This window comes from Trachemys scripta, chromosome 15, assembly GCF_013100865.1.
Source record: "Trachemys scripta elegans isolate TJP31775 chromosome 15, CAS_Tse_1.0, whole genome shotgun sequence".
Classification (NCBI taxonomy): Eukaryota; Metazoa; Chordata; order Testudines; family Emydidae; genus Trachemys; species Trachemys scripta.
In genome coordinates this window covers 30,000,615-30,025,303 of record NC_048312.1, presented here as the reverse complement: position 1 = coordinate 30,025,303, position 24,689 = coordinate 30,000,615, and the positions used below count along the sequence as shown (strand labels likewise).

The 24,689-nt window shown below is 57.1% G+C and overlaps 3 protein-coding genes across 25 annotated transcripts in view; 1 reads left to right on the top strand and 2 right to left on the bottom strand.

Moving 5' to 3' along the window:
• Window positions 1-146, bottom strand: part of EWSR1 (EWS RNA binding protein 1) — a 39,997-nt gene extending 39,851 nt beyond the window's left edge. For all 8 annotated transcript variants that reach the window (XM_034791692.1, XM_034791694.1, XM_034791696.1 and 5 more), the window contains exon 1: window positions 27-146. In XM_034791692.1, coding sequence (XP_034647583.1) covers window positions 27-39 — 13 coding nt within the window. In that variant the 5' untranslated portion in view covers window positions 40-146. The remainder of the gene's footprint in view (window positions 1-26) is intronic.
• An 8,185-nt stretch (window positions 147-8,331) lies between these two features.
• Window positions 8,332-16,200, top strand: RHBDD3 (rhomboid domain containing 3). Of its 3 annotated transcripts, none has more exons than XM_034790980.1 (7): window positions 8,332-8,545; window positions 10,046-10,322; window positions 10,748-11,137; window positions 12,888-13,059; window positions 13,553-13,915; window positions 14,701-14,852; window positions 15,804-16,200. In XM_034790980.1, exons 2-7 carry the CDS (start codon window positions 10,169-10,171, stop codon window positions 15,953-15,955), a joined length of 1,383 nt encoding a protein of 460 aa, XP_034646871.1. In that variant the 5' UTR covers window positions 8,332-8,545; window positions 10,046-10,168; the 3' UTR covers window positions 15,956-16,200. The 3 variants fall into 3 exon arrangements, with proteins under 3 accessions (XP_034646871.1, XP_034646874.1, XP_034646873.1); XM_034790982.1 differs by having other exon boundaries at window positions 8,333-8,545; window positions 12,894-13,059; XM_034790983.1 differs by lacking the exon at window positions 10,046-10,322.
• A 228-nt stretch (window positions 16,201-16,428) lies between these two features.
• EMID1 (EMI domain containing 1) overlaps window positions 16,429-24,689 on the bottom strand; it is a 110,155-nt gene continuing 101,894 nt past the window's right edge. For 5 of the 14 annotated variants that reach the window (XM_034790971.1, XM_034790970.1, XM_034790968.1 and 2 more), the window contains exon 16: window positions 16,429-18,153. In XM_034790971.1, coding sequence (XP_034646862.1) covers window positions 17,842-18,153 — 312 coding nt within the window. In that variant the 3' untranslated portion in view covers window positions 16,429-17,841. Of the gene's footprint in view, window positions 18,154-19,912; window positions 21,352-21,682; window positions 21,768-24,689 lie in introns of all 14 variants that reach the window. The other 9 variants (XM_034790978.1, XM_034790979.1, XR_004648243.1 and 6 more) reach the window with 9 other exon arrangements.

Here is a 24,689-nt window from a genome sequence, read left to right as displayed (position 1 = left end):
GGCCCGAGCCGGTCCCCCCCACTCACCCGTCGACGCCATTTTCTCGCTTGTTCCTCCTCGTTCTCTCAACGTCCGTCTGGTCGCTCTGCCGCGCGCTCATGCGCAGCCTTTCCAACCTCGGCTCCTACCACTCCGAACGGGAGGGGGAGCTAACTACATTTCCCCTCCCCGCAGTCCCGCCTAATCCTAACTCCCCTCCGCACGGAGACTCTCTCCCCAGTCAGGGAGCAAATACCAGTCGGGAGCCTGGCAAGGGAGGAGAGAGGGACCACGGAGATTTATTTCTAGGCATTTCTCCCCTTTGGGGTGGCGAATGGTTCAGTCCACCCCAGTTAGGGATCGTCGTTCAAGAGACACTCTAGGGAAACGCAGAATAGGCCTCAGAGGTTGGGGGAGGGACAGGGAGCAGCTAGCAGCCCCAGACTCGTGGGGGATCCGAATTACGCTGCTGGGTGCCGCACATGGGGGGAAATGCGGGGACGGAGAAGAGCTGCCATCCCAGATTGTACTTATTGAAATGACCCACATACACGAGTCATATCTTGGCTTAAAATCACCTTACACAGCCTGCAGTGTGTTGTGTGACGTCATCGTGTCGTCACATGTAGCGGTGGGGAGTTGGTATGAGGTCAACACTTGGAGCAGTGGGGTGTTGGTGTGATGTCATCTCATGGCATCAGCATGTTGCTGTGATGTCAATGCACAGACCTGTGGGGTAACTCACTGAGTGAGTTAGCACAAAGTTAATACGTAGAATTGTGCGGTGATGTTTTGACACAGCACCTTAATGGTGGCCTTCTGTGTGACTTATGTTGCAATATCATCACAGTTTATAGATGTTTCATAGACTTTTAAAGTGAATTGGGGAGCTGTGACACAGCAGGCCCAAACTCTAGCAGAGCTGGGTTCAAAAGGGCTAGTGGGAGGGACAGACTCGGACAGGAGCTGAATGGCAATGGGAGCAGGGCCACATGGGGACAGGGGGAGGGGAGTGGCTGAGTGAGGGTGCAAGGACACATGGGGATGGGGGCGAGAGTGCAGGTAAACATGGAGATGAGGGAGAAGGGGTGTCTGAGGGGGGGTGCAGGGACACATAGGGATGGGGCAGATGAGCCTGACGGAATGGGAGATGCTAGCTAGCTGGCTTTGGGAGACATCTGAGGAAGAGGGGGGCTTTGTGAGAGCTGAGGGTTTGGGTCCGAGTGTTGGGGGCAGCTGGGAGGGATGGTAGGCTGTGGAGCCGGTTGGTGAGGAGGGGCTGCCTGGCAGCTGGGTGGAGGAGCTGGGGCCAGCACTGAGCCTTCTCTTCCTGGCTACTCCTTCCCTGCTCAGATCAAGCAGGGGGTGTAATAAGAGAGAGGTCACTGAGCTGCAATTGCAGGTCATTCCTGCAGCCCCAGCCCTGGCCCGAGTCTGGGCTGCGGGCATGCCACGGGGGTGCAATGTGACTAGCACATGAAATGCCTCACACTCGACTGAGTCCGATTGTTCAGCGTGTGACTATGCACACTCTGCTGGCCTCTGCGGTGCTTCTCAGGCCAGGCTTCTGCTGAGTGGGGTCCAGCTACACCCAGGGACTCTGCTGGCCTTTGTGGGGATGGACAAACTCCCCTGCAGTGAGGCTCAACTGGGTTCCTTGAGCCTGGTTCTTTCTCCACTGGAAGAAAAATAAATGCCAAGCGCCCCCTCTCCCAGTGCCAAACTGAGCTGTCACTCAAAGGAGATTGTGCAGCTCCTCCCTCTCCTTTCTCTGATCAGCAGTGAAACAGCTAACAGCCTCCGAATAGGTAACCTGTAATCCTCTGCGCTAACATGCCATTGAGAGGAATGGGGTAGTTCACACCTCGCACAGCTCTGGTTTCAGGCTCTCTACAGCACCAGGCAGATATCACTATGTCCAGTACACTCCAGGCACTGCTGAGGGGTTTCTTGACAACTGTAAAGGACACAGACTTGCTTTTTCTCTTTGAGTGAAAGCTGAGGCTCTGAAGCACAAGATGGCAACTCATGCGAAATGGAGATAAAGCAGATGCTCGTGTCCACCCCCAGTTCGGTTCTTGCTGCTCACACTATTGCTCTCACCTGCTATGCTGTGCTGGTTCTAGTGCAACAGGGGGAGAGTTCCTGAAAAATGCTAATGCAAACAGGGTCATTTTCCCAGGAGAGGCTGCTTGTGTTGTTCAGCGTTTACCCATGTGGGAAGCTAGCTGAATAGGGAGCAGTGGGAGGCAAATGACAAGGAGTGGGGAAAGCTAGTTAGGTGACTCTGGATTAGAGCTGGGTGAACATTTTCAGACAAATGCATGTTTCCTTATAACCTTTACTCCAGGGGAAATTCTGCACCAAAAAATAAAAATTCTGCATATTTTGTCAAAATAACACAATATAATCGCACCAGTTTCAATTATTTTGGTAATTTATTTCAAAATACCTGTCAGCAAGTATGTCTTTAACAATACAGACGACAAAAAAGATTCAGGACATGTTTTTTGACAAATAGATACCTTACTAGGCATATTAATACAGAACATGGAGTAATAATTCATTTAAACTACAATAGAGAACCATCTTTCCTGCACCCCTCAGAAGCAGTGCAAAGGCTTGGGGGAGTCAGGGGTAATGAAGGAGCTCAGGGAGAGGGAAGTAATTGCTGGACAGGAGCCTGGGAGTGAATCTGGAGGGTTGTTGGGTATGGGTGGGAGGTATGGAACAGGGTTTTTTTAGGGGGGAGGGGATTGTTAGGGAGTTGGGGAGCCTCCCCCATGCAGACCCTGGCTGACTGTCTCTAGCGTCTTTCCCAAGCTATCCCGCTCCCCCCACCCCTGACACTCTCCAAACCTAGTCCTGCCAGCTCTCCTCAGCCAGATACCCTGTTGCTTTCCTTGTACACCACCCAGCTATCCCCTCTTCCTGTATCTCTACCACAGGCTTTCCCCACAAATCCAGTTCCTCCAGCCAGCCAATCCTCTGACAGCCACTGTTATCTTCCACCCAGATACACCCCAAATTCAGCTCCCAAGTTTCTCACCACTCAGATACACCCCAGACACTTCAGCACCCATTCAGCTGCCACATCACCCAAGTTTTGTGCAGCTCTGTGCCCTGTCCCCTGCTACTGCTTGGAATGGGGTACATTGACCTTATGCCAAAGCTAATGGTCATGCCCAAATGATATGAAAATCATGTAATGAGCTAAGTGATATATGTGCAAATTTGCATAACATCTCTGTGGCAGGGCGCTGCTAGGAAAGCCCTTAATGAGCTCTTGCCACCCCAACCCTAATCTGGGGGAATGGATTGGGGCTGGGTAAATAGCCAGCCCTTGCCTGGGAACTGCCTGCACCTGCCAGCCCCATTAGCAGGTGCTAAAAGGCGGGGAGGGGAACCCAGGAAGGAAAAGTCAGCTCAGAGGGAGGAAAGAACCTGCTAGTCTGTTGCTGGTCAGGACTGTGTGAGGCCAAGCTGTGTAAATAGCAGGAAACTGGGGGTGGGATTTGGGAATGGACACCAAATAAAGAGCATGGGTGTTGCACCAGCTTGGAGCATCCCTGAGTCTTTAGGGAATGGGGCCAAGGGGCTGAATCTGGAGGGATGCACTGTGTACCCTGTTATACATGGGGCTTGTCTGGGATTTGAAGCCAGAGCCAGGGAGTGGCAACCCCAGCATGGAGGGAACCGGGCAGTGGCTTGTGAAACAGCAAAAGGAGCTGCAGAAAACCCTGCAGGCCTTTCAGCAGTCCCAGCAGGGCAAGAGACAGGCCTTACTCACTTGACAGGCTGAGCAACAAAAGACCCTCTAGGACTTCATCAGGGAGCTGGCCAGTGCACAGCAGCAGCTCCTGCACTGGTTGGTGAGTCCCCTGGGAGGTGGTGGCAGGTGGGGCTCTGTAAGATGGGCCCTACTGAAGACCCCAACATCTTCCTGTGCACTTTTGAATGGGTAGCCATGGGTGCCGGATGGACAAGGTGACCTAGCCCCTAAGACTAGCCCCATATCTGGCCGGAGAGGCTCAGGCTGCCTACATGGCCCTAACTAATGAACAGGCCAAAGATTATGAGGTGGTGAAGGCGGCAGTCCTGAACTGGATGGGATTGTCTGATGAAAAGTATTAGCAGAAGTTTCGGGCAGCGCAGTGGACAGGAGGTTTGCGGCCCCGCACTTTTGCCCAGAAGCTCATGGATTGGGCCACGCAGTGATTAAGGCCGGACACGCAGATGGTGGGAGAGATAATGGACTGGTTGATCCTAGAAGAATTTGTGCAGGGCCTCCTGGAAAACGTGCGAGTCTGAGTCCAGTGGCACCAGCCAAATACAGTAGAAGCCGCTGTCAAACTGACGGAGGCATATATGTGGAGGTGGCCTTTCCTCGAAAAGAGGGGAGGATGGGCTGGGACCTGGACTGGGGGAAGAAACCCCAAGAACTTCCTCTTGGGAGAGGCCTGGAGATTAAGGGGGGCCCTAGTTGCCCAGGACAGTTGGTCTGCTGTCGATATGGATGGCAGGGACACGAGTGTTGGGACTGCCCAGAAATGGAATGTGGGCTAGCTGAGTTTTGAAGTTGGACGAATGGTGGCAGGAAGAAGCGGGGAAAAGGACTGGCCACCATCCCCGAGCAGGTGGGGAGGAAGCCCCGGAGGGGCCACAAGAGGAAAGGCAATTCTTGATTTAGTCCTAAGTGGAGCACAGGATCTGGTCCAAGAGGTGAATATAGCTGAACCGCTTGGTAATAGCGACCATAATGTAATTAAATTTAACATCCTTGTGAGGAGGAAAATACCAAAGAAGCCCACCACAGTAGCATTTCAGTTCAGAAAGGGGAACTACACCCAAATGAGAGAGCAAGTAAAACGGAAATTAAAAGGAAGAGTCACAAGAGTGAAATGCCTACAAGCTGCATGGAAAAAATTGTAAAACTCCATAATAAAGACTCAAATTAAATGTATTCCCTAAATTAAAAAGAATAGTAAAGAGGACCAAAAAATGCCACCATGGCTAAACAACAGGGTAAAAGAAGCAGTAAGAAGCAAAAAGGCATCCTTTAAAAATTGGAAGTCAAATCTTACTGAGGAAAATAGAAAGGAGCATAAACTCAGGCAAATCAAGTTTAAATGTATAATTAGGCAGGCTAAAAAAAAAAAAAGAATTTCAGTCTTTTTTGCTAGTTGCTCTTCAAACTAACAGCGAAAACACATTTTAAGTACATCAGAAGCAGGAAGCCTGTCAAAGAATCAGTGGGGCCACTGGACAACTGAGGTGCTAAAGGAGCACTCATGGAAGCCAAGGCCATTGTGGAGAAGCTCAATGAATTCTTTGCATCCCTCTTCAATGTAGAGGATGTGAGGGAGATTCCCAAACCTGAGCCATTCTTTCTAGGTGACAAATCTGAGGGACTGTCCCAGTCTGAGGTGTCATTAGTGGAGGTTTTGGAACACATTGATAAATTACACAGTAATAAGTCACCAGGACCAGATGGTATTCACCCAAGAGTTCGGAAGGAACTCAAATGAGAAATTGCAGAACTACCATACTAACTGTGATATGTAACCTATAATTTAAATCAGCTTCTGTACCAGATGACAGGAGGATAACTAATGTGACACCACTTTTTTAAAAAGGCCCCAGAGGCAAACATGGCAATCACAGGCTAGTAAGCCTAATTTGAGTACCGGCAAATTGGTTGAAACTAAGAACAAAATTGTCAGACACATAGATGAACCCATTTGTTGAGGAAGAGTCAACATGGCTTTTGTAAAGGGAAATTGTGCTTCACCAATCTATTAGAATTCTTTGAGGGGATCAACAAGCATGTTGTCAAGGGTGATCCAGTGTACTAGGACTTTCAGAAAGTCTTTGGCCAAGTTCCTTGCCAAAATCTTGGTCTACACTACAGAATTAGGTTGACATAATGCAGCTTACATCATCCTAACTATGCCACTGTCTACACTTCAGCGTTGCTCCTGCCGATGTAAGTCACCCATTACACTAACCTAATAATACCAGTTCTGCAAAGGCCACAGCACTTAGGTCACTATAGCTGGGCAGCTCAGTGTCTGTGTAGATTCAGCATTACTTACATCACCTGTTGTCTGTCAGCCTCACGCAGGGCTCACTGCTGGAGCCCCCCAGTGCTCCACTCCTGTCCTGGTGATGATGCTCACTGCCAACAGAGAGCGTAGTGTGGACATGAACTGAAGTGGCTGTATGTTAACTAGATCAACTTAATTTTGTAGTGTAGACAAGGCCAAAGGCTCTTAAGCAAAGTAAGCAGTCATGGGATAAGAAGAAAAGTCCTCTGGAGCAATAACTGATTGAAAGACAGGAAACAAAGGGTAGGAATAAATGGTCAGTTTTCAGAATAGAGAGAGTTAAATAGTGAGGTACCCCAAGGATCTGTACAGGGACCAGTGCTGTTCAACATATTGATAAATGAGCTGGGAAAGGGGTGAATAGTGAGGTGGCAAAGTTTGTAGATGATACAAAACTACTCAAGATAGTTTTAGTCCAAAGCTGATTGGGAAGAGTTACATGCTCTGGGTGTCCCTAAGATGCTGGGGATGGATCACTCGCTAATTGCCCTGTTCTGTTCATTACCTCTGAAGCATTTGTCGCCAGCTGCTGTCAGAAGACAAGACACCGGGCTACTGGACCAGTGGGCTGACCTTGTGTGGCCTTTCCTATGTTCTTACAAGCAGCTGCACAAAACTCGGCAGCTATGACCATCTCCACAACCCACTGACTCCTTTTGGCAGCTCAACGGGGTGGGGCATGGCTTGTAGGCAGAGCTTTCAGATGGCACCAGCAACAACCATGCTGAATTGCTGCACCTGATTCCCATAGCCTTGCCCCTTGTGTCCATTTGAACCCTGTGTCCCATTTGAAACAGCGTGAGCCTGCCAGCTCCAAATGCCCCATTCCCTGATGCTGGCAGTGGCACATCATGCCTGGGAGCTGCGGGTGCTGAGCCCTTTAAAGAAGCTGGCCCCTGTTGATGAAATTCAGAGGGGCTGAGCACCGACATCTCCCATTGATTTCAATGAAGCCTGGCAACTGAGCACCTCTGCATCTCAGACCCCTAATATGATGCATCATGGGCCTACAACGTCCAAGTCCATTGGGCCCCACGGTTGTGTTTTGTGTCACAAAATCCAATGGCAATAGAAATATTTTATTAGATTAAAAATAAAAGAAGAAAATGGCACATTGCAAGCCCAGCTCAGAGCCAAGGTCCCGCTTGCCCCGGATCCTGCCTGACAAGAGCTAGGACCCAATGTTTTAGAGGAGGGTGTAAGAACCTTGGGGTAGCAGAGGTGGGGTAATCTGCCCCTGCCCTGGTCTGTGGCAGTGAGGCATTGAGTTAGGGTTACCATATTTCAACAATCAAAAAAGAGGACACGGGGTGCCGCTCCAGCCCCGCCCCTCCCACTTCCCGCCCCCCTCAGAATCCACTTACCCCCTACCTGTCCCCTGACTGCCCTCTCCTGAGACCTTCCCCACCCTAACTGCCCCCAGGACCCCACCCCCTATCTAAGTCTCCCTGCTCCCTGTCCCCTGCCTGCCCCAACTGCTCTCTACACCCCCTTCTCCTGACAGGCCCGAACCCCCGACCAATCTAACCCCCCTGTTCCCTGCCCCGCCCCACCGGGCCGAGGGGGAGCTGCGAGCTCCATGTGCAGCCAAACACTGTGGCGCTGCTCCGCGGGAGAGGAGGGAGCGGGGGAGGGGGAGGGACTCTGGCTGCTAGAGGCCCCAGTGGCTGCGAGCGGCTTTCAATCAGGCCCAGCCGTCCAATCAGCCACACCACACTCTGCATGAGGGGAAGGGGGAAATCCCGGACATTTCTACTTTATTAAAACTCTCCCCCGCGGACGTCCATTTAAAGCTGAAAAAGCCGGACATGTCCGGGGAACCCGACCGGATGGTAACCCTAATTGAGTTTTGCTATCTCTTCCACAGTGGTGGCGTTTGGGTTAGATCCTCCCCTGCAGTGTCTGCAGCCCAAACGCAGCAGGCGGCTCAGTGCCACCTGGAAAGCAAAAGGGACTCGAAAGAGAACTTTTCCGTGTCAAATGCAAACAGGGAACAAGCAGCAGAGACCAGAGCAGTCGGGCTCCTTTACAAATCCTCCCAGCTCTCAGCCGCCTGGGGAGGGAGATGTGCCATGGGAAACTCGGCCTAGAGCACACCTCCGGAGTCCCAGGCCCATTGCGATCATCTGGCCTGGCCTCCTGTTCAGCCAGGCCAGAGACCGCCCCCACGAGAACTCCTAGAGCACGTCTAGCTGAGATGCTCCTTTTCATCTCGGGGGTTCAACTTTCTTGACGCTCCCTGGCTGGCCCAAGCATTGTGCAGAGATGAAAGTGCCTAGCAGAGGAGCATGGCAAAATGGCTGTGTGGTGTCCCTCCCTCCCTCCCCTCCTGGGCCAGGGTAAGGACACACCGCCTCCTCCCCTCCCCGGGTAGCCGCAGGGAAAGCTGGCCTGCTGGAAGGAGGTGAGCCGCCTCCAGAACCAAGTTTTCAAAGCAATGAGGAGAGCAGCCTGGAGAGGTAGGAAAAGCTTTGCTTTGCTGCACCAGAGCGAACCTCGGTGCAGAGCCAAGAGCAGCATGCGGAAATGTGGGCACCCCTTCCCCCCAGGCCCAAATACGCTGTTCCCTTTATGTCCCCCGTTGGGTATCGGCGCATGGGCCCTCGGGGACACCATCCTACAGGCCGAGACCCCGCGGACCCAGACTTGAGTGCCTTCCATATGCCCCTTGCAGCAACAGAGCACCATACAGCCAGGGGCTGGGGAAACGAGGCCACGAGTTACTGTTTGGGGAAGGGTTCAGAGGTAGCCGTGTTAGTCTGTATTAGCGAAAACAATGAGGAGTCCTTGTGGCATCTTGGAGACTAACACATTTATTTGGGCATAAGCTTTTGTGGGTAAAAAACCCACTTCTTCAGATGCATGGAGTGGAAAATACAGGAGCAGGTATAAATACATGAAAAGATGGGAGTTGCCTTGTAAAGTGTGAGGTCAGTCTAAGGAGACAATTCAATTAACAGCAGGATACCAAGGGAGGAAAAATAACTTTTGAAGTAGTAAGAGAGTGGCCCATTTCAGACAGTTGACAAGAAGGTGTGAGTAACAGTAGTGGGAAATTAGTATTGGGGAAATTAAGTTTAGGTTTTGTAATGACCCAAACACTCCCAGTCTTTATTCAAGCCTAATGTGATGGTGTCCAGTTTGCAAATTAATTCCAGTTCTGCAGTTCCTCGCTGGAGTCTGCTTTTGAAGTTTTTTTGTTGAAGAATTGCCACGTCTAGGTCTGTTCTTGACTGATCTCCCAGGTCACAGGGCACAGGCCAGCTCATGAGCTGCAGGGTTTGCAACACGAGGCTTCAGAAACAGCAGCCACCTGCTGTCTTGTGTTTGAGGCCAGCTGTGTGGTTCTCCTGCGCCCTGGGGCAGTGCGCACTGCGGGAGGCCGAGCTGGCTGTGGGTTGGCTGCCTCGGGGTCCCTGTTGTGTAGCACCAGTGGCTCTCGTCTGTGCTTTTGTCTCGCACAGCTCCAAGCGCCTTGCAGGCTGGTAATTGCTGTGAACGATCACAGTTCACACCTCGCAGCAGGGCCCCACAGGAAACCAGGAGCCCTGATCCTGAACCTCAGCTCTATACAGAGTCCACACAACCGCACGGCTGCATGGCACTCTCATCTGCCTGCAACTCCCATGGGTGCTGGGTATGGGATCAAAGGGGCACCCTGCTCCCCTCCTGTAACAGCATTGGGTGCCAGGGTGCAGCCTGCCAGGCACAGGGCTCCGAGAGGGCAGCTCATGTATTAGGGGCCAGGGTGAAGTTTGGGCAAGATTGAGGCTCCTTGTTTCCTTGTGTGTTGGGCCTCGGGGGACACACTGGGATGTCCTGGTCAGAGCTTCCTGCTTCCCCGTAAAACGGATCCCGGTGGGCTGCCCTCACTTGGGCACAGCCTGGAGCAACATCCTCATTGCCCTACACGGTTTGCTTGTGTATCTGGGAGACTCAATCCCCCCTTCTCCCCACAGACAGTCCCCGAGTGCTGAGAACTTCCCAGGCCCTGGTTGCCTCTGCCTGCCTTGCTGAGTCCCCCGAAATCCAGGGTCCCTCCAAGAGGACCATGGCGTAGCTGTCTCTCCCCTCTCAAGGTGATGCTGCCCAGGAGGCGCCTAACATGGATATGGGGACTGGAGGGCCCCCCACTTGCTTCCGTTACCCTAATGCTGCTTCTTGTTGTCTTTTGGCTGCTGGGGGTTTGCGAGAATCTGTCCTTAGCGCCAGCCCTGCTGTTTAGACGCTTCCAAGGTGGGTACCTGTCCTGCCCCTGCTCCCCTCAGGACGTAGCCTTGCTCCAGGGCTCTCACTCCTGATGTCTGGATGTTTAACAAGCCACTGGTGGGAGACTGGAGCATGCCGCTGGGAGAAGAGCTTCCATGTCTCTTTCAAGCGTGCTAGCTGCGTCGAGCTGGGAATGACACGTGCAGCTTCAGTGTAGGCATATCCTCAGAGGGGATCGGTGGGGCAGGGAGAGGCCATGAGGGGCTGTCAGCATGCTGTGAAATGATACCAATGGCAAGGCAGCAGCTGTTGCGTAGAGGAGAAGAGGACCAGACCAGACCTGGTCAGATCCAGGCCTGTGCTGGGTCTTTCCCCAGCACTGGGCTCCCTTAGAAGGATGGTAAATACAGGGCGCCCCATGTTAACAGGTCATCCCTTGCTCTTCTCCCCAGTGTATCGCCTGGCAACCTACTGCCTGTGCCACACGGACCCCTCCCTCCTGCTCCTCAACTTGCTGCTCTTCCCTGTGCTGGGCTGGCGCCAGGAGCGGCACCAGGGCACCCTTCGCTACCTCCACGCCTCCCTGCTCAGCGCGGTAATCTCGGCTCTGCTCTACCTCGTCCTGGCTGGGCTCTGGGCGCCTGCCCCTGATGCTGCCAGCGGCTACACTCCAGTCCACCTGGCCATGCTGGGGCACCATCTGGTACTGAGGAGCAGGGCTGGGGCCTTGGGGCAGGTTTGTACTGTGGCCCTGCCCTGGCTGCTCCTCGCGTTCAGCCAGCTTCTCTCCCCCGGGTGCCCCTTCCTCCTCCACCTGAGTGGTGCGCTCACAGGGCTGGCCTGTATCCTCTGTGTGATGGGCAGGGTGTTCCCGGGGCCTCGCCAGCCTGGCACGGTATCGACTGGGCCCTGAAGAGGGGCACTGGTGTCCCCACAGATGCTGAAAGCCAATGTGATCAGTTGGCCTGTGGAATGGGGTCCCCAGGGAAGGGGAGGACGCCCCTGGATCGAGCTCCAGTGAACAATCCTGCCCTGGGAGGGATTGGGTGGGACTCCACAGGGCTTTGACACCCCTAGATATTAGGGGCCTCAGTCCCTGGAAGTGCACCAGCCCTTTACGACCCTGCTCTCCTGACCCTCGTTCAACCCCAGCCATGGTCAGATCTGTGTGTCATGTCCCTCCCAGGCCTGCTGCCAGCGCCCCAAGTGAGTCCAGTTCTGCTCTAGCTGGTAGGAGAAAGGATCCTAACTAAGGGCCTCTGCTTCCTCCACCAGCAGCCTCGCCCCACTCCTCGGGGCGCCAGGGCCTGCTTGCTAGGCAGCTTCCTATCAATCTGTGTCCCAGCCTCAGCGGCAGCCACCCCCTGCTGGGGCTGCAGCCTCCTAGCCCCACTGCTGCAGGCCAACTAATTAGCCACAGCTAATCAGTGAACTAGTGACAGTGGCAGAGGGGGGTTTAAATGCCCCATCACAGGGCTGATGGAGCCAGTGGATGCAGCCTGTAGCTGTGCCAAAGTCAGTGGGGACAAGGCAAGTATCTCACGTGGAGCTGGCCTCCGGGAGCTTTGCAAAGCACGTGTATTTTGGGTGCCATGGCCGCAGCAGGGACAGCAAGTAGCAGAGCAGTGTCCACTAAAGCAGCCCCCCCCGCCCCCCAAGCCTGGCTGCAGACTCAGAAGCAGGACACTGGTTGCATTCAGAAGGAGTCTTCACAAACAGAAAGGCAAGAAACTGGGGAATATTCCACCCAGCCTCCCCCAGCTGTGACTCCACGGAAGTCAGCGGTGGGGGAGTGTCTGCCTGGGGTCACAATTCAGCCATTCATTCTTTTAAATGAAAGCTAAGATTGTGGAGAAAACAGTTAACTCCGCAGGAAAATAGCTAACGTCCCAGATTGCCCGCTCCGGAGATGGGATGCTGCCCCGGCTGGGAGGGAGGGAAAGTCCTTCCCAGCTGATAGCTTTTCAGTGGCCCACGTGAGAGACGTTTGATGGGTCTCAGTCCAGCTCTTAGGGGATAGGTGTCCCCACATCACGGAAACCACCATGCCAGCAGCCACGAATTGACCCCCTTGTCTGGCTGTAGAGGCTGGATTCTTCCCTCCCATCTCTCAGGTTGCAGAGGCGCATTGCTAGGTAGGAAGCTGGCACTGCTGGTATCTTTTTATTAGCGTAGGGGTTTGGTCTCCACCAGCAGGAATCACACTGTAATATCTCACTGGCGCCCGGGCGCTGTCCCACGCCGCAGACACTCCTTCCCGCGAGCTTTCTCCAGTGCCCGTCTCTGGCTCATGCTCGCAGCCCTTGGCACAATCTGATGTACACACTGATCGCAAACTAACCATCCGGGGTTTGTGGTTACTGCAGGGGATTTTGCCCAGCTGAGGGCAGCATTATTAGGCACCTGAGCTCTGCCTCTGATGTGATTAAAACAAGAGCCAGTCACAGCTGCCATCATCTTTATGGAGACTACAGATCCCAACATGCCTTGCAGACCCTTGGGTTATTTGGCTCCTAGCTAGCCAGGCTGGGGACCAGGAAGCGTCCCCAGCTGGGGCCAGCAGCAGATGTTTTCCTTGACCAGAGGAACTGGTGGCAGATTGGTCCAGGGTCTTGTCGTGGCTGGAGCTGTCGGAGAGACGCCTGGAAGTGCTAGATGATGGGGCCGTCTGCAGGACGCTGGCGAGAAGTGGCTTCGTCCGCTTTATCCTGCGCCCAAGAGGGGGGATCCTTCCCACTAGCCATGTGGCCAGCACCAGGGGCAGGTACATGAGGCGGCTCTGGGCTGTCTGGGGTTCACTGCATCTCTACGAGAGACACCATCAGCTCATAGCCCCTGGCTTTCCCCCTGTGCCCCCAGGTGGGCCTGGTGACCCACTGGTTACTGCCGTTCATCTCCCTCCCTGTCTGTCTGGCAGAGACCTGGCTGGAGAGGGCAAGGAGGGAGACTGTGGTGTGGGTCACCCATTAGCGACCCCTCTGGTCTAGTGCTGCATAGCAAGGAGTCCTAGGGATGGGATGTGGGGTGGGGGCTGACCCAGAACCTCCTCCCCAGACACAGGGAGTCTCCTGAATCACTGCTTTAGGGTCTGGCATCACCAGCATGAGAAACACGTCCCTGCTAGAGTGACAGGGAACTCCCCCCCGCAAGCCCCACTCAACTGGGGGCCACCCTGACTGCCCTCTGTGATGGGCTGGGAGGCTGCTCCCTCCCGCTGTTTGTTTGGACTCCCCTCTAATTCCTTCCTTGATTCCCAGGTCTCCAGGACACTCTGCCCCACCAGCCCAGCAGTGCTTCTCGGGGGGCCTTTCAGACCAGTCCTTAGCTGTGGCACCTGCCTCTCCCTGGGCTGCTGAAAGACCTGGGTGCTGGCAGAGCTCTGGGATGCCATACCCATCCGTCCCTCCGGCTTGCTTCCCAGATCTCCATGGGGGCCCTGCCCCCCCGCCCCCATGGGACAGCCCCAGCCTGCACTCTGGGGCATCACTCTTGGGCCTGGGAGAGGTCCTGCTGGATGAGCAGCTGCTGCTGGCCGGGATCCAGGCCTCCCTGAGGGATGCCAGCCTGGAGGCTGCCGTGGGTGGAGTGCAGCTTTCCAAATCCTCTGTCTCCTCTCTGCGGTAAGGGGCATGGCAGGGTGGGGGCAAGGGGATGGAGTGGGGGGCGCCCCTTGGTGACCAGTGTGGAGCAGAGGCCAGATCCTTCAGCCCACTTGGCTTCTAACCCAGAACCAGATTGGGGGGCTCTGTGGGCAGTATCCACTGAGCCTGAGAGCGTAGCACAGGCTGCCCTCTGGCTCCCTCCCATCTCTGCCAGGCTGCAGGTCTTGGTACAGCTTGTTCATGCTCCATGGCTCCCGCCGCCAAGGTCCTCTCATGCCGACCTGGCCAGATCGGACTAGCTCAACCCTGCTGAGTGACAGGAACAGGCAGAGCATTGCACACGAGGAACTGTGGAGTCTACGGGCCACCTGATGGGCAGGGAGGCTGCTGTCTGCGCCATTGCATGCGTGTTTGCTGGGGATGGACCTGCGGGAGTGTGGGCAGCCCACCACCACCACAGAGCATCCCCATCAAACAGGCCCGAGTTCTCCCCACCTGCCCCTGCTTTCCCTGCCTGGCCCCGTGTCTCCACCCACAGTCCGAAGGTTTCTTCAAAAAAGAACTAGATAAGTTCATGGAGGATAGGTCCATCAATGGCTATTGGGCAGGGATGGTGTCCCTAGCCTTTGTTTGCCAGAAGCTGGGAATGGGCAGCAGGGGATGGATCATTTGATCTGTTCTGTTCATTCCCTCTGGGGCACCTGGCATTGGCCACTGTCGGAAGGCAGGATACTGGGCTAGATGGACCTTTGGTCTGACCCAGTATGGCCGTTCTTATGGCCTCTCTCCCTCTTGCTCCCCAGACTGCAGCAACTGGAGAGGATGGGCTTCCCCACGGAGCAGGCGGTGGTGGCACTGGCAGCTACGGGCCGAGTGGAGGGGGCCGTCTCGCTGCTGATTGGAGGCCAGGTTGGGGACAAGGCTGTGGTTACGTTGGAGAGCAGGCCAGCCTGCCGTGAGCATCTGCTTCCCACAGAGCAAGCCGTACCGTGCTTTCCCACCACAGAATAAAGGGCCCCAGTAATTAATGGTGGAAATAACGGCGCCAAGCTGAACCATTGGGTTTGAGATCACCAGGCCCTGAGGGAAGGAAGAGAGCAAAGCCCATTACCGGAAGCACCATGAGCTTGGGGCCTGCACCCTCTATCCCAAGATGGGGGAGTCCTGTCAGGCTCAGCGCCAGACCCGGGCTCCGTGGGGAATGGCTGCGTGAGAGGATGGGGAAGCAGGAGCGGTGAGGCAGGTGCTGAGCTGGGTGCTACAGGGAGGAAGAGCAGTTGCATGACTGCGGCATGGCTCGGGCTGTGCAGAGGAGTCACTTGCAGCATGGTGCCTCCTACCTTTGCCGTCCCTCCCCTCGTGCCAGCCCCCACGAGCTCTGGCCTCTTGCTTTCTGCCTGACCCGTCCCTTCCTTGGTAAGGCCATGCTAAATTTTAACCTGTGTTAGCAGCCAGGTTAGACACTGGCCATTCTGGGCCTCCCAAATGTTTGTTCCAGGGCACAAACCTTTATGATTTAGGCTGAGATTCAGGCCGTGTCCTGGAACTCGCATTTAGGGAGCGGCCATGCCAGCACTGGCAAATATATTCGCTAATTGGTGACTGAGTAACTGGTGTTAGAAAGCACCAGAGTAGACAGATCCTATCACTAGCTGGGGCGGGGGGGAGGCTAGCACTGGGGGCAGCACAGACGAACTCCCCAGCCCAGAGAGTTCCAGGTTTAATGGTGCTGCCGGGTGAAGGCGATGCTAGAAAACAGGCCAGATCCATGCTTGTGTCCTCTGGAGCCTAAACTCTGCCACACATCGTGTCGTCCCAGGCAGTCCCGTGGCATTTGGGGTGCGGGGTTATGCCACCAGCAGTCTGGGAATCCTAAACAGTCCGTAACCGTAACATCTCCCCAAAGGCCGACTGCCCCGGAAAGCAGAGGGGCGGGCTAGCCCGGGAAAGGTGCCTGCCAGCTCCCATCCCATTGCCTGGAAGGTGGTACCTGCTTTCTCTGCCTGCCCTCTGGTTGGCTTTACCAAGGTGTTGGCTCCTGGACCCACCAGCTGCTGACATGATGGTGCCCTGTCTACATGGGATTCACCTGGAGACCACCAGCATCATGGCCCTGCAGCTACTTTCCAGCCTTGCTCTGTCTTGCCACAGGCTCTGAGCCAGAGGGCTGTGAGAGCTAGCGAGCCCTGCCACCATTGCTAAGGGCCCCTGCAGAAGTGCCCGCCCGGGGAGCTGACCTGTGGAGCCGTGGAAGTGACCTGTGGCTGTTCTTTGCTGGAGAAATAAAGTTTCACCAAACCCTGGGGAGGCTGCTGGCTGCTCTCATTGCCTGTGGCCAGGCTCAGCCAGTCATTTATTTCCCTCAGGTCCTTCCCCTTGGTGCAGCCTCTGGGTGAGGGCGGAGCTGATGGGCGCGCCGGGCCTCTAGCCAGCATCCTTCCTGGCTGCAGCTGGTGCCCGTCAGCGCTGCTAGTCCCACAGCCTCGCTGCTCCCCACCCCAGCTCTGTAAGCACACAGACTGCCATGGCGCTGGAGCTTAGCGACACGTTTTAATGACCTTTAGACCATTTGTCCCCAGCTGGCCGGGATCACGAGTACACAATACGAAGACCGGTTCCCTCCCCAGCCGCTTGCGCAGTTGGCAGGGTTGCACTGGGTGCTGGTTTCAGACGGGCCTCCCCGCTAATGACCCCAGACTTCCTTGCTCCTGGCCTTTCTCCCCATTTTACAGCAGCTCTCCCAGTCAGGGCCCACAGGGAAGGATGGTGGGAGGTGGGGCAAGAGTGTGCTGCTGCTAGGTAGGTTTGGGTTATGTCTCCACCCTCCCCAGCCATCGTTAGCCGAGGGGATGCTGATCAAGGAGGTGGAGCAGGGAGCTGAGGCCTGACCCCTGCCTGTGTCCAGCCATGGCGACTGCCCTTGGTGACACTTTGGCCTCCGGGTGCAAGAGCCCTCCTTCCTGGGGGAAGGTGCCCACGGTGGAGCTGGGGATGCTGGAAGGGGACCTGCCTGGTAGCTGTCCCTGCTCCAGAAGAACTGGTGCTCCAGGTAGAGCCTTTGGGGTGTAAGAAGCGGGCACATGGTGGGTGCAGCCAGCGAGACTGCCTGGGGGCAGGGTGCTCCTGCCTCAGTGGCTTCTAGCATCCCATCCCTATCTGCGCAGACACCTTCACAGCACAGCAGCCAGCGTGGGGGCCTGGCTGTTGGGTCACGGGCTGCTCCTCACATGGTTTGGTGGAAGCCCCACAGCTGCCCCCTGGGCCTGAGGCCTGGACACTCAGAGATGAGGGGGTGGCCACGTGGGTAATTAACCCTTTGCTGAAGCCAGGCCGAGGGCAGGCTGGCTGAGCCAGCAGGGCCCAGCCCGGCAGGGTTCAAGCAGGTGTGCGCTCAACCCAGGCTCAGCCTGCTTAGCTTGGTTTTCAGGGTTCAGCTGGGGCCACCCCACCTTAGTGCCAGTGTCCAGTGGTACGGGCAGAGCTGTTCAGGGGCTGTTGGGGCTCAAACCCGTAACAGGGTGACGGACTGGTGGAGCGCCTAGTGCTGGGCAGCGCTACACACGTCCCAGCTGCCCCTGCTCTGGGGGTGGATTCACAGGGGAAAAGGCAGGAACTTGGCTCCACGGGAGCTGAGCCAATCCCTGGGGACTGGGAAGGGCCAAGGCACCATCCCCTGCACCCCCCCAGTGGGGGAGCCAAAGACTGGATTCCTGGGGAGCGCCCAGGATAAACCCTCTGCATTTGGGGGCAGAAGGGAGAACGATGCCCTCTCTGCCATCCCTGCCACGCCAGGGAGCTACGGGCCAAGGTCATCTAGAAGACATCCCACACAATAGCACCAAGAGATTAAGAGCGCCCCCTGCAGTACAATGAGGGGAACATGGGGTAGGGGAGCCATGAGGAGGCAGCCAGCAGGGGGGCAGTTAGTACACACATAGCACTGGTTATAGGCCTCTAGAAACAGCCCAAATAAATAGAGTCACGCCGGCCAGCTGCATGGCCTGGGAAGGCTCCTCAAGCGTTTCTTCATGTGACAGTCCAGAACAATGTGGGGGAGGGGAGGTACCCAAGGGGGCCTTAATGCTTGGGGAGACGACTCCTGCTTGGGGTGGCTGCCCCTCTTCACTTGCTCTCGTCCTGGGCCGCCTGGGCCAGCTGGTGTGGGCTGCTGTAGGCTGCCAGCCTGTCGCGCTTGCCCCGCTGGAAGCTGGGGGCGCTAGTGGGGAAGGGTTCGGCGCCTGAACCCGGCTCTGGTTCTAGCATGGGGAGAAAAGCAGAGTCAAATCCCAACGTTTCTCCAGCGAGACCCAACCAGGGAGCTCAGACCATCGCAGGGCATTGGCTCTGTTGACCAGCTAGTCCTCAGCCCTAGTGCGGTGCCAGCGTACTAGTACCTAGGCAGCCATGTGTCTGCCTGGGGCTGCAGGCCAAAGCGCTGGGCATTGGCTAGTCTCAGGGGTTAGCCATGTTCTGTCGGCGGCAGCAGCGATAAAGCTGCAGAGTTCAGCTCTAATCTCCCCGGATCCCAAGGTTTGGTTGTGCCATCTCCAAGGACAGTCGCATGGTGTCCAGGCATGGGCCTGACACAGCAGATGTGGCTGTTTCAGACGAGCTGCCAAGGAGAGAATGGTGCCCTGATTTGAATCCATATGTTGGATCCAGGTTTTTTTTCCCAGGGAAGAGGAAGAGTGTGTGTGGGAGGGGGCGGGGGGCACCATTCTGGTGCTCCTGGGGGGCCCCTAAATTGGCTGGGCCCCCTGGGCATGGGCCTGTGCATTATACTGCCACTGCCTGGAACCCTTTGCCCTCCCCATGAAGGAGTATGTGATCAGCAACAATGCAGCCACATGAGGCAACACTGGGCAGCGAAGTGGGAGAGTCAGGTTCAGCTCTGGGCTCTGGCTTCCCCTCCAGGTCTGGGAGAGGTTGTTTGTCACTTCACGTCCCTGCTCTCCAGCCAGGGGACGTATGCCGCATGTAGACAAAGGAGTCAAGGCCCAGCTCCTCAAAGGTCTTTAGGGGGGCATCTAAAGACCTTCATGGATCTGGGTCCAACTGCTCACTCTCCATTGCAGCTGCTCCAGAGGGCGAGCGACTGGGGGAACGCTCCAATCTAAGCAGTTGGCTGGGGCTGGCGGGTGACCACAGAGCCCAGAATAATCCAGCATGTTAATGCAGCACCTCTTGGGCTCCGCCAGGCTCCGGTGCCAGGAGCGGGGCTCAGAGCTCTGGGCTGCCCCATTCATTCGACAGCCTGTGCAGCGGCAGCTGAGAGGAGCGGTCAGGGGCTGTTCATGACAACGGGAGGCAGGATTCTGCTCCCACTGACGCCAGGTTTAAGACTCTGAAGGAAATGGCCAGAAGACCCTGCTGTGATGGGCTCAGCACTTCCAGCCCATTACACGGCCCATCTGCACCTGCGATTTTCCAGCGTCCCTGGCCACAGGCAGGTAACACACATTGCGCAGGACCATGATCCAGGCAGCATCTATCCCCATACAGAGCCATCTGTCGTTCCTCTCTCCCGCAGGGCAGAGGGAAGGAAACCCTCCTCCAAGCTAAACCAGGAATGGTCAGTGCACCCGAGCGATACCCAGTGCAGACGCCCAGGGCACTGTTGTGCCATAGCTCATGCTGCTAATTTCCAATGGTGCCACGAGAGGACGAGCCCCACAGAGCTGCAGGACAGACCCATGCAGACTTGCCTTGAAGTCTGAGTTAGGGATGTCCCACTTGTGGCTTCAAGTACTAGCACCTCTTCCCCCTCCCCAGCTGGCAGTTACGAGACAGGAAGGGTTGTATCAGCACCTAACTGGAATCCCAACCATCTGGCTCCAAACACACAGAGGAGTTGTCATCCACAGACTCGGCATGCAAAGGGGAGCCCATGGATACAACGGGGTCCCCGACAAAGGGCTGGCTCCGAGCGGCCCAGCCATTCAAGGAGTCCAGCGCACACGGTTCAGAAATCATGCTGAGGAAGAACAGAGTAGGAAAAGTTGAGCCTCTTGTTACCTGGCCAGATGATGGCTTCCAGCAAGGTGACCCTTCTAGCCAGGAGCTCCAGCTGGGCCTGCTGCTGTAGGAAGGATTGTAAGCTAATGGCCTAGTGGAGATCGAGAAGAGCACAGAGTGCGAATTCATTCACCCTCGACGGGGGAAGGGAGGGGGATCCGTCACTGAGGGCTAAGTCAGGGAACCAGGACAGCAGCTTGGAGGGCTGGGGGAGGAACGTCCTCTGTGAGGAGAAGGGATCCCCAAGGGATCTTAGACGGCCCCAGCCAGGTGATTGCTCCTGGGCTCCCTGCGGAGGTTAAATGCTCTCCCCTCTCTCCCTGGTGTCAGGGCCAGCAGGCTGGTCTGAGGAGCAGGAGGCGGGTTCCGGGCTGTTGGATGCATACCACCAGGCTCCAGGGGAGAAGGCTGCAAAGCTCACCAGGAGCAGACAGGGTCAGACCTCTAGCTCCCATTGAAATCAGAGTCCAGGTGGGCAAAGAAGGAATCCTTTACTCCTAAACTCAGATCCATCCCCCTGAACTGGGGTACCCTACCTCTCCTGGCTCTCTCTGCTCAGCCAGCACTCGCCTCCTCTTTCGGGCCCTCCCAGAATGTCTTGCTGGTGTGGGAGGCTCCCCCTCTGCATCTGTGGGTGGAACCCCCCCAGGACCCTCTGCATTCCTTTCCTATCAACTCCTCTCCTACCTCCTCACGTTCCTCGGCCCTGATCATTACTCCAAGCGCTGCGGGATGCAGTGGCTGGGAAAGGACCGGCATAAAATCAAGCGATTCGGAAGTGGCAGCCCCACACAACGACCCCAGCCCTTTCACCATTAAAGGGCACCAATCTGGATGCCACTGGGACTGAGTGGCTGTTTTTAGTTCGCCCTTAAAAATATTTCAATGTCACTTAAAGGTGCTTCTCCTCTGCCCAAGAGAGCCTCTGCCAGGTGCTCAGGGGGTAGACGCCTTGGGGCAGGGGCCAGCACAACGGGGCCCCAATACAAATATTAAACCACCATCACAGAGAGGGAAATCTGTAATTAACAAGCCCATCTGCCTGCTGTCACTAGGGGTCGTGCTCCAATGGCAGCAGATCCCTGGGGAACACCCCAGTACTCAGTCTGCGGCATGCACGGCAGGTCCATTCTCTGCAATGGGAGCTGCTCCCATTTTCCGCAGGGCGGAAGCTGCCCCCTTCCCCGCTGAATTCAGATGAATCCAAGCGGCCGTTCCTCACGGCGCTGGTCTAGCTGTACTCCCTGGCGATGTCGGTGCCTGGGTGAGTGTGTTGGGGTTTGGGGGTGTGCTGTTGTCCTGGTTCCCTGGACCCTCCCCCAGTGCGGAGCAGGGTGGGGAGGTCTGGGATTTGCCTCGTCCAGCGGCTCCATGACATCAGCAGGTGGGAGGTCACTGTGATGTCATCAAAGTGTGGGTTTCCACAGTTGCCCTAAGCCCTGTTGAAGTGGGATGATGTCATCGCAGGCAACACCGCCGACCCACATGGCAGGCGGACTAAATCCCACCGGCTGCCATAAACAAACAGGCAACGCTACCAGTGCAGGGAGGTGTGGGGCCAGCAAGCCCCAGCCCCAGCCCATCCCACGGCCTGACTCACTGGCCCTCCTCGCACCATGGGCTGAGCAGGACCTTGTGCTGGAAGCAGGGAGCACTGTTTGTTTGGTGGCAGCGTGCGTGGGCCCTCCCGCGTCCTGCCCTGCCCCTCGCTGGGAGCTCAGCCCCACACCAGCAGCCTGGAATTCTGTCCTTCTGTCTGTCTCTACTCACCATAAAGCCCAATCATTGTTTCCAAGATTAAAACCCTCTCAGCTAAAATCTTCAAAGCCTCTCGGAGCTGGTGTAACCCCTCCCCCTGTGGACGAAAGAGACAGATCCAGCCGTGAAGGGAATGCCCGCGGGTGCCCTCCGACCCCCGGGACCTCAGGCAAAGTGGGGGAGAGGGGAAGAAGAGGGATGAACAGCCCAGTCGCCCTCTCTCAAGGGGGTGTGGGCAGCTGGTTATAAAGCCCCTCCCGCCCAGCTGGGCACTGACATAACAGGCATGCAGGGAGCAGGCTGGGCTGGGTGGCCAGTATGCAGCATTCCCACGGCACAGCCCATGACAAACACAGATGCCGCTGGGGAGGGAAGAGCTAGGTCAGCCCACGGGGGACCTGGAAAGGGCATGAGACCCAGACTGAGCAGCAGCGCCCGGGCTGAATCCCATTGCTGGCCACTATCCCCTGCCCCTTCCCCCCACCCCTGCAGGTGCGAGTCTGTCCCATCCAGCTAGCCCCAGGGTCCCATTGTGCAGCATGGCTGCCACGCCTAGCCCAGAGCTGGCTGCATTTCAGAGCCTGGGGGAAGTGACTGCTGAGTGCGCAGCCTGCCAGGGCTTTGGGGGGTCAGGAAATGCAGTAGCCTTTGAAGCAGTCTAAACTGCTGCCTGTTCTGGCTCCAAAGTGCAGCTCTCCTGTCCCACAAGGACCCTGGCAAAGCCCTGCCGCGAGGAGTGGGGTGCGCTACTCCTGGGGGCCCTGCACTGCCCCCTCATTCATCTTTGTTAGTCCCCAAGTGGGAATAACTGGGAGTCGCAGTGCTCATGCTGGCCTGCAGGGGCCGCTGTTCGGCCACACCAGGATTCTCACCCTGGGGCTGCCTTCTGGGGGCCTGCACCTCAAGACCCCCATTTTATCTCCTGGCTGATGGGGTTCAAGCTGGGACAAGTCTCCTCCCACCCCTAGGGCCCAGGCCCCTGGCTCTAGCGGGAGCTGCAGCAGCACGACACAGACAGGAGCCTGGTATATAAACGGGTGTCTGCGCTGAGGCTGCTGCACACAGAGAGACCCTGGGGCTCTCTGGCTCCCCAGCTCCCAGCCTGCACTGCCCAGGGCTCTCCAAGGCACTGGGCACCCACAGCCACCAGTGAGGCCGATGGGAGCTGCCGGGTGGCCTGGCCTGGCCCAAGCGCTCCTGAAACTTGCTGCTGACGCCACTCCCCATGGGGCCTCTGGCAATGGTGCAGCTTTGGGGGTGGGAGTGGGGACACCGCTCCACACTCCCTGTTCTGGGCTGCCCCAGGGGCTGGAACAAGGGAGCCAGTGAGCCTGGGCTGGCGCTGCAGCATGAGCCCAGCACGCACCCTGGAGGTCTCTCCTCAACCCCTACTCCAGGACTGGCCTCGGCAGGGCCTGCTGGGGGAGCTTTAGGGCTCCCCCAGCCCCAGGGCAGCGCCCCCCAAGCCAGATGCTCCCTGTGCCCCTGGTGACTTCGGCTCCCCTCAGGGCCAAGCTGGTTCTGGGCTTTGGAGGGTTGGATGCTGCTGCAGCCCCTGCAATCCCTCCTGGCTTCCTGAGCATCCAAGTGCCCAGGGCTTTTCCCTGGGCCGGGGCTGGGGAGACACCCAGAGCAGATCTCCTTTGTTCCTGCTCCCCAACCCAACCAACCCTCGTCCTCCGCTGCCCACTGAGATTCACTGCCAGGGTGCAGCAGAGCGTGGGGGTCAGGCGCCAGCCAGGGCCATGTGCGGGGCTCTCCCAAGTGCAGGGAGGGGGTGGTGAGAGACGGGGGCTGGGGGCATGCAGTCTGGGGACAAGGAGGAGCTAGCTGGTACCTGTCAGCCAGTGGGCGGGGGAGGGGGGCAGGGCTGTCCCAGCAGCACAGGACAGCTGCTAGCCTTGTGCCGGGGCGGAGCAGGGGGCAGGAGGGTGCATGCTGCGGGTTAGTAGCAGGACTCACTGCAGCCAGCAGGCAGATGGAGAGACATGTAAAGAGAGGTTCCCACAGCTGTATCAATCGCTAACCCCACAACCAGGGCGAGGGGGGCCGGAAGCCCTGGCACCGCCCACTTCTCTGGGCCAGCCTGCCCTGCGGCTCCACACAGTCCAGGCACTGCGGGGACAGACCCAGCTTCACCATAGCCTGGTGGGGTCCCGTCCTGTGAGCCGGGCCCCTGGCGCTGGCCCCTGCCCCCATCCCCAGAGAGGCCTCTCCAGCTTTGCGCAAAGGGATAGAAGTGGGAGGTGCCAGTGCCTCCAGCCAGACACGGCCCCGAGAGCGGAAGGGCTGAGGAGTGGGCCCCAGGGATGGGGGGTGATGATGGGAAACATCCCGGGGGGAGGGGGTGGGGAAGAAATGGAGCACGAGAGACAGAAAGAGAGAAAGGTGGATGGGACGTGGGCTGAGCTCCAGAGGGCCCAGGGTGCTCAGTCTGGGCTGCCACCATGTCCCCCCTAGGCTGGAGCAGGTGAGGGGAAACAAGCCGTGGCCTTTGGCTCCATGCCACAAGCCACAACCTGCCAGCGTCATTAATTCCCCTCCGCGGTGCCATCCCGGTGGCAGCCTGGCAGATCCCAGCAGCCCGTCCCCTCTTCGGAGCTACACCATCAACATCCACCCATGCGGCTTCCCCACCCTGGCAGCCACTTCCTCTCCTTGCACCTATGCCAAACCCCGCCCCGACGGGCAGCTCGGAACGGCACCCCTGACCTTTCACCCCATGGCGAGCCCCCCTGCAGCAGCCAGGGCCGAAGGTGTGGCCAGCTGCGGATGTGTCTGTGTACGAGAGGCGACGGGCAGCACAGGTCTTGGGGAGGCCCAGGCTGGAGCCTGGTTCAGGATTGGGGGGCGAGGTTAGGCTGGAAGGGGCCCAAAGCTTTCCTCCATCATGCCCCGCATGATGCCCAGCGAAAGGCCCAGAATTAGCTGGGTGTCGTGCTGGGCACCCCATGGAAGGGGCCAGGTCCAGAGACTGGTGGGAGGAGGGAGCTCCTGGCCACGGCCCTGCCAGGGGCAT

Bases quoted from the DNA above. Each gene is read 5' to 3' on its own strand.
- RHBDD3 (XM_034790980.1), top strand. From the start codon at position 10,169: ATGCTGCCCAGGAGGCGCCTAACATGGATATGGGGACTGGAGGGCCCC. The intron at 10,323-10,747 runs GTGGGTACCTGT...TCTTCTCCCCAG, and splicing joins GCTGTTTAGACGCTTCCAAG to TGTATCGCCTGGCAACCTAC. The intron at 11,138-12,887 runs GTATCCTCTGTG...CAGAGGAACTGG, and splicing joins TGCGCTCACAGGGCTGGCCT to TGGCAGATTGGTCCAGGGTC.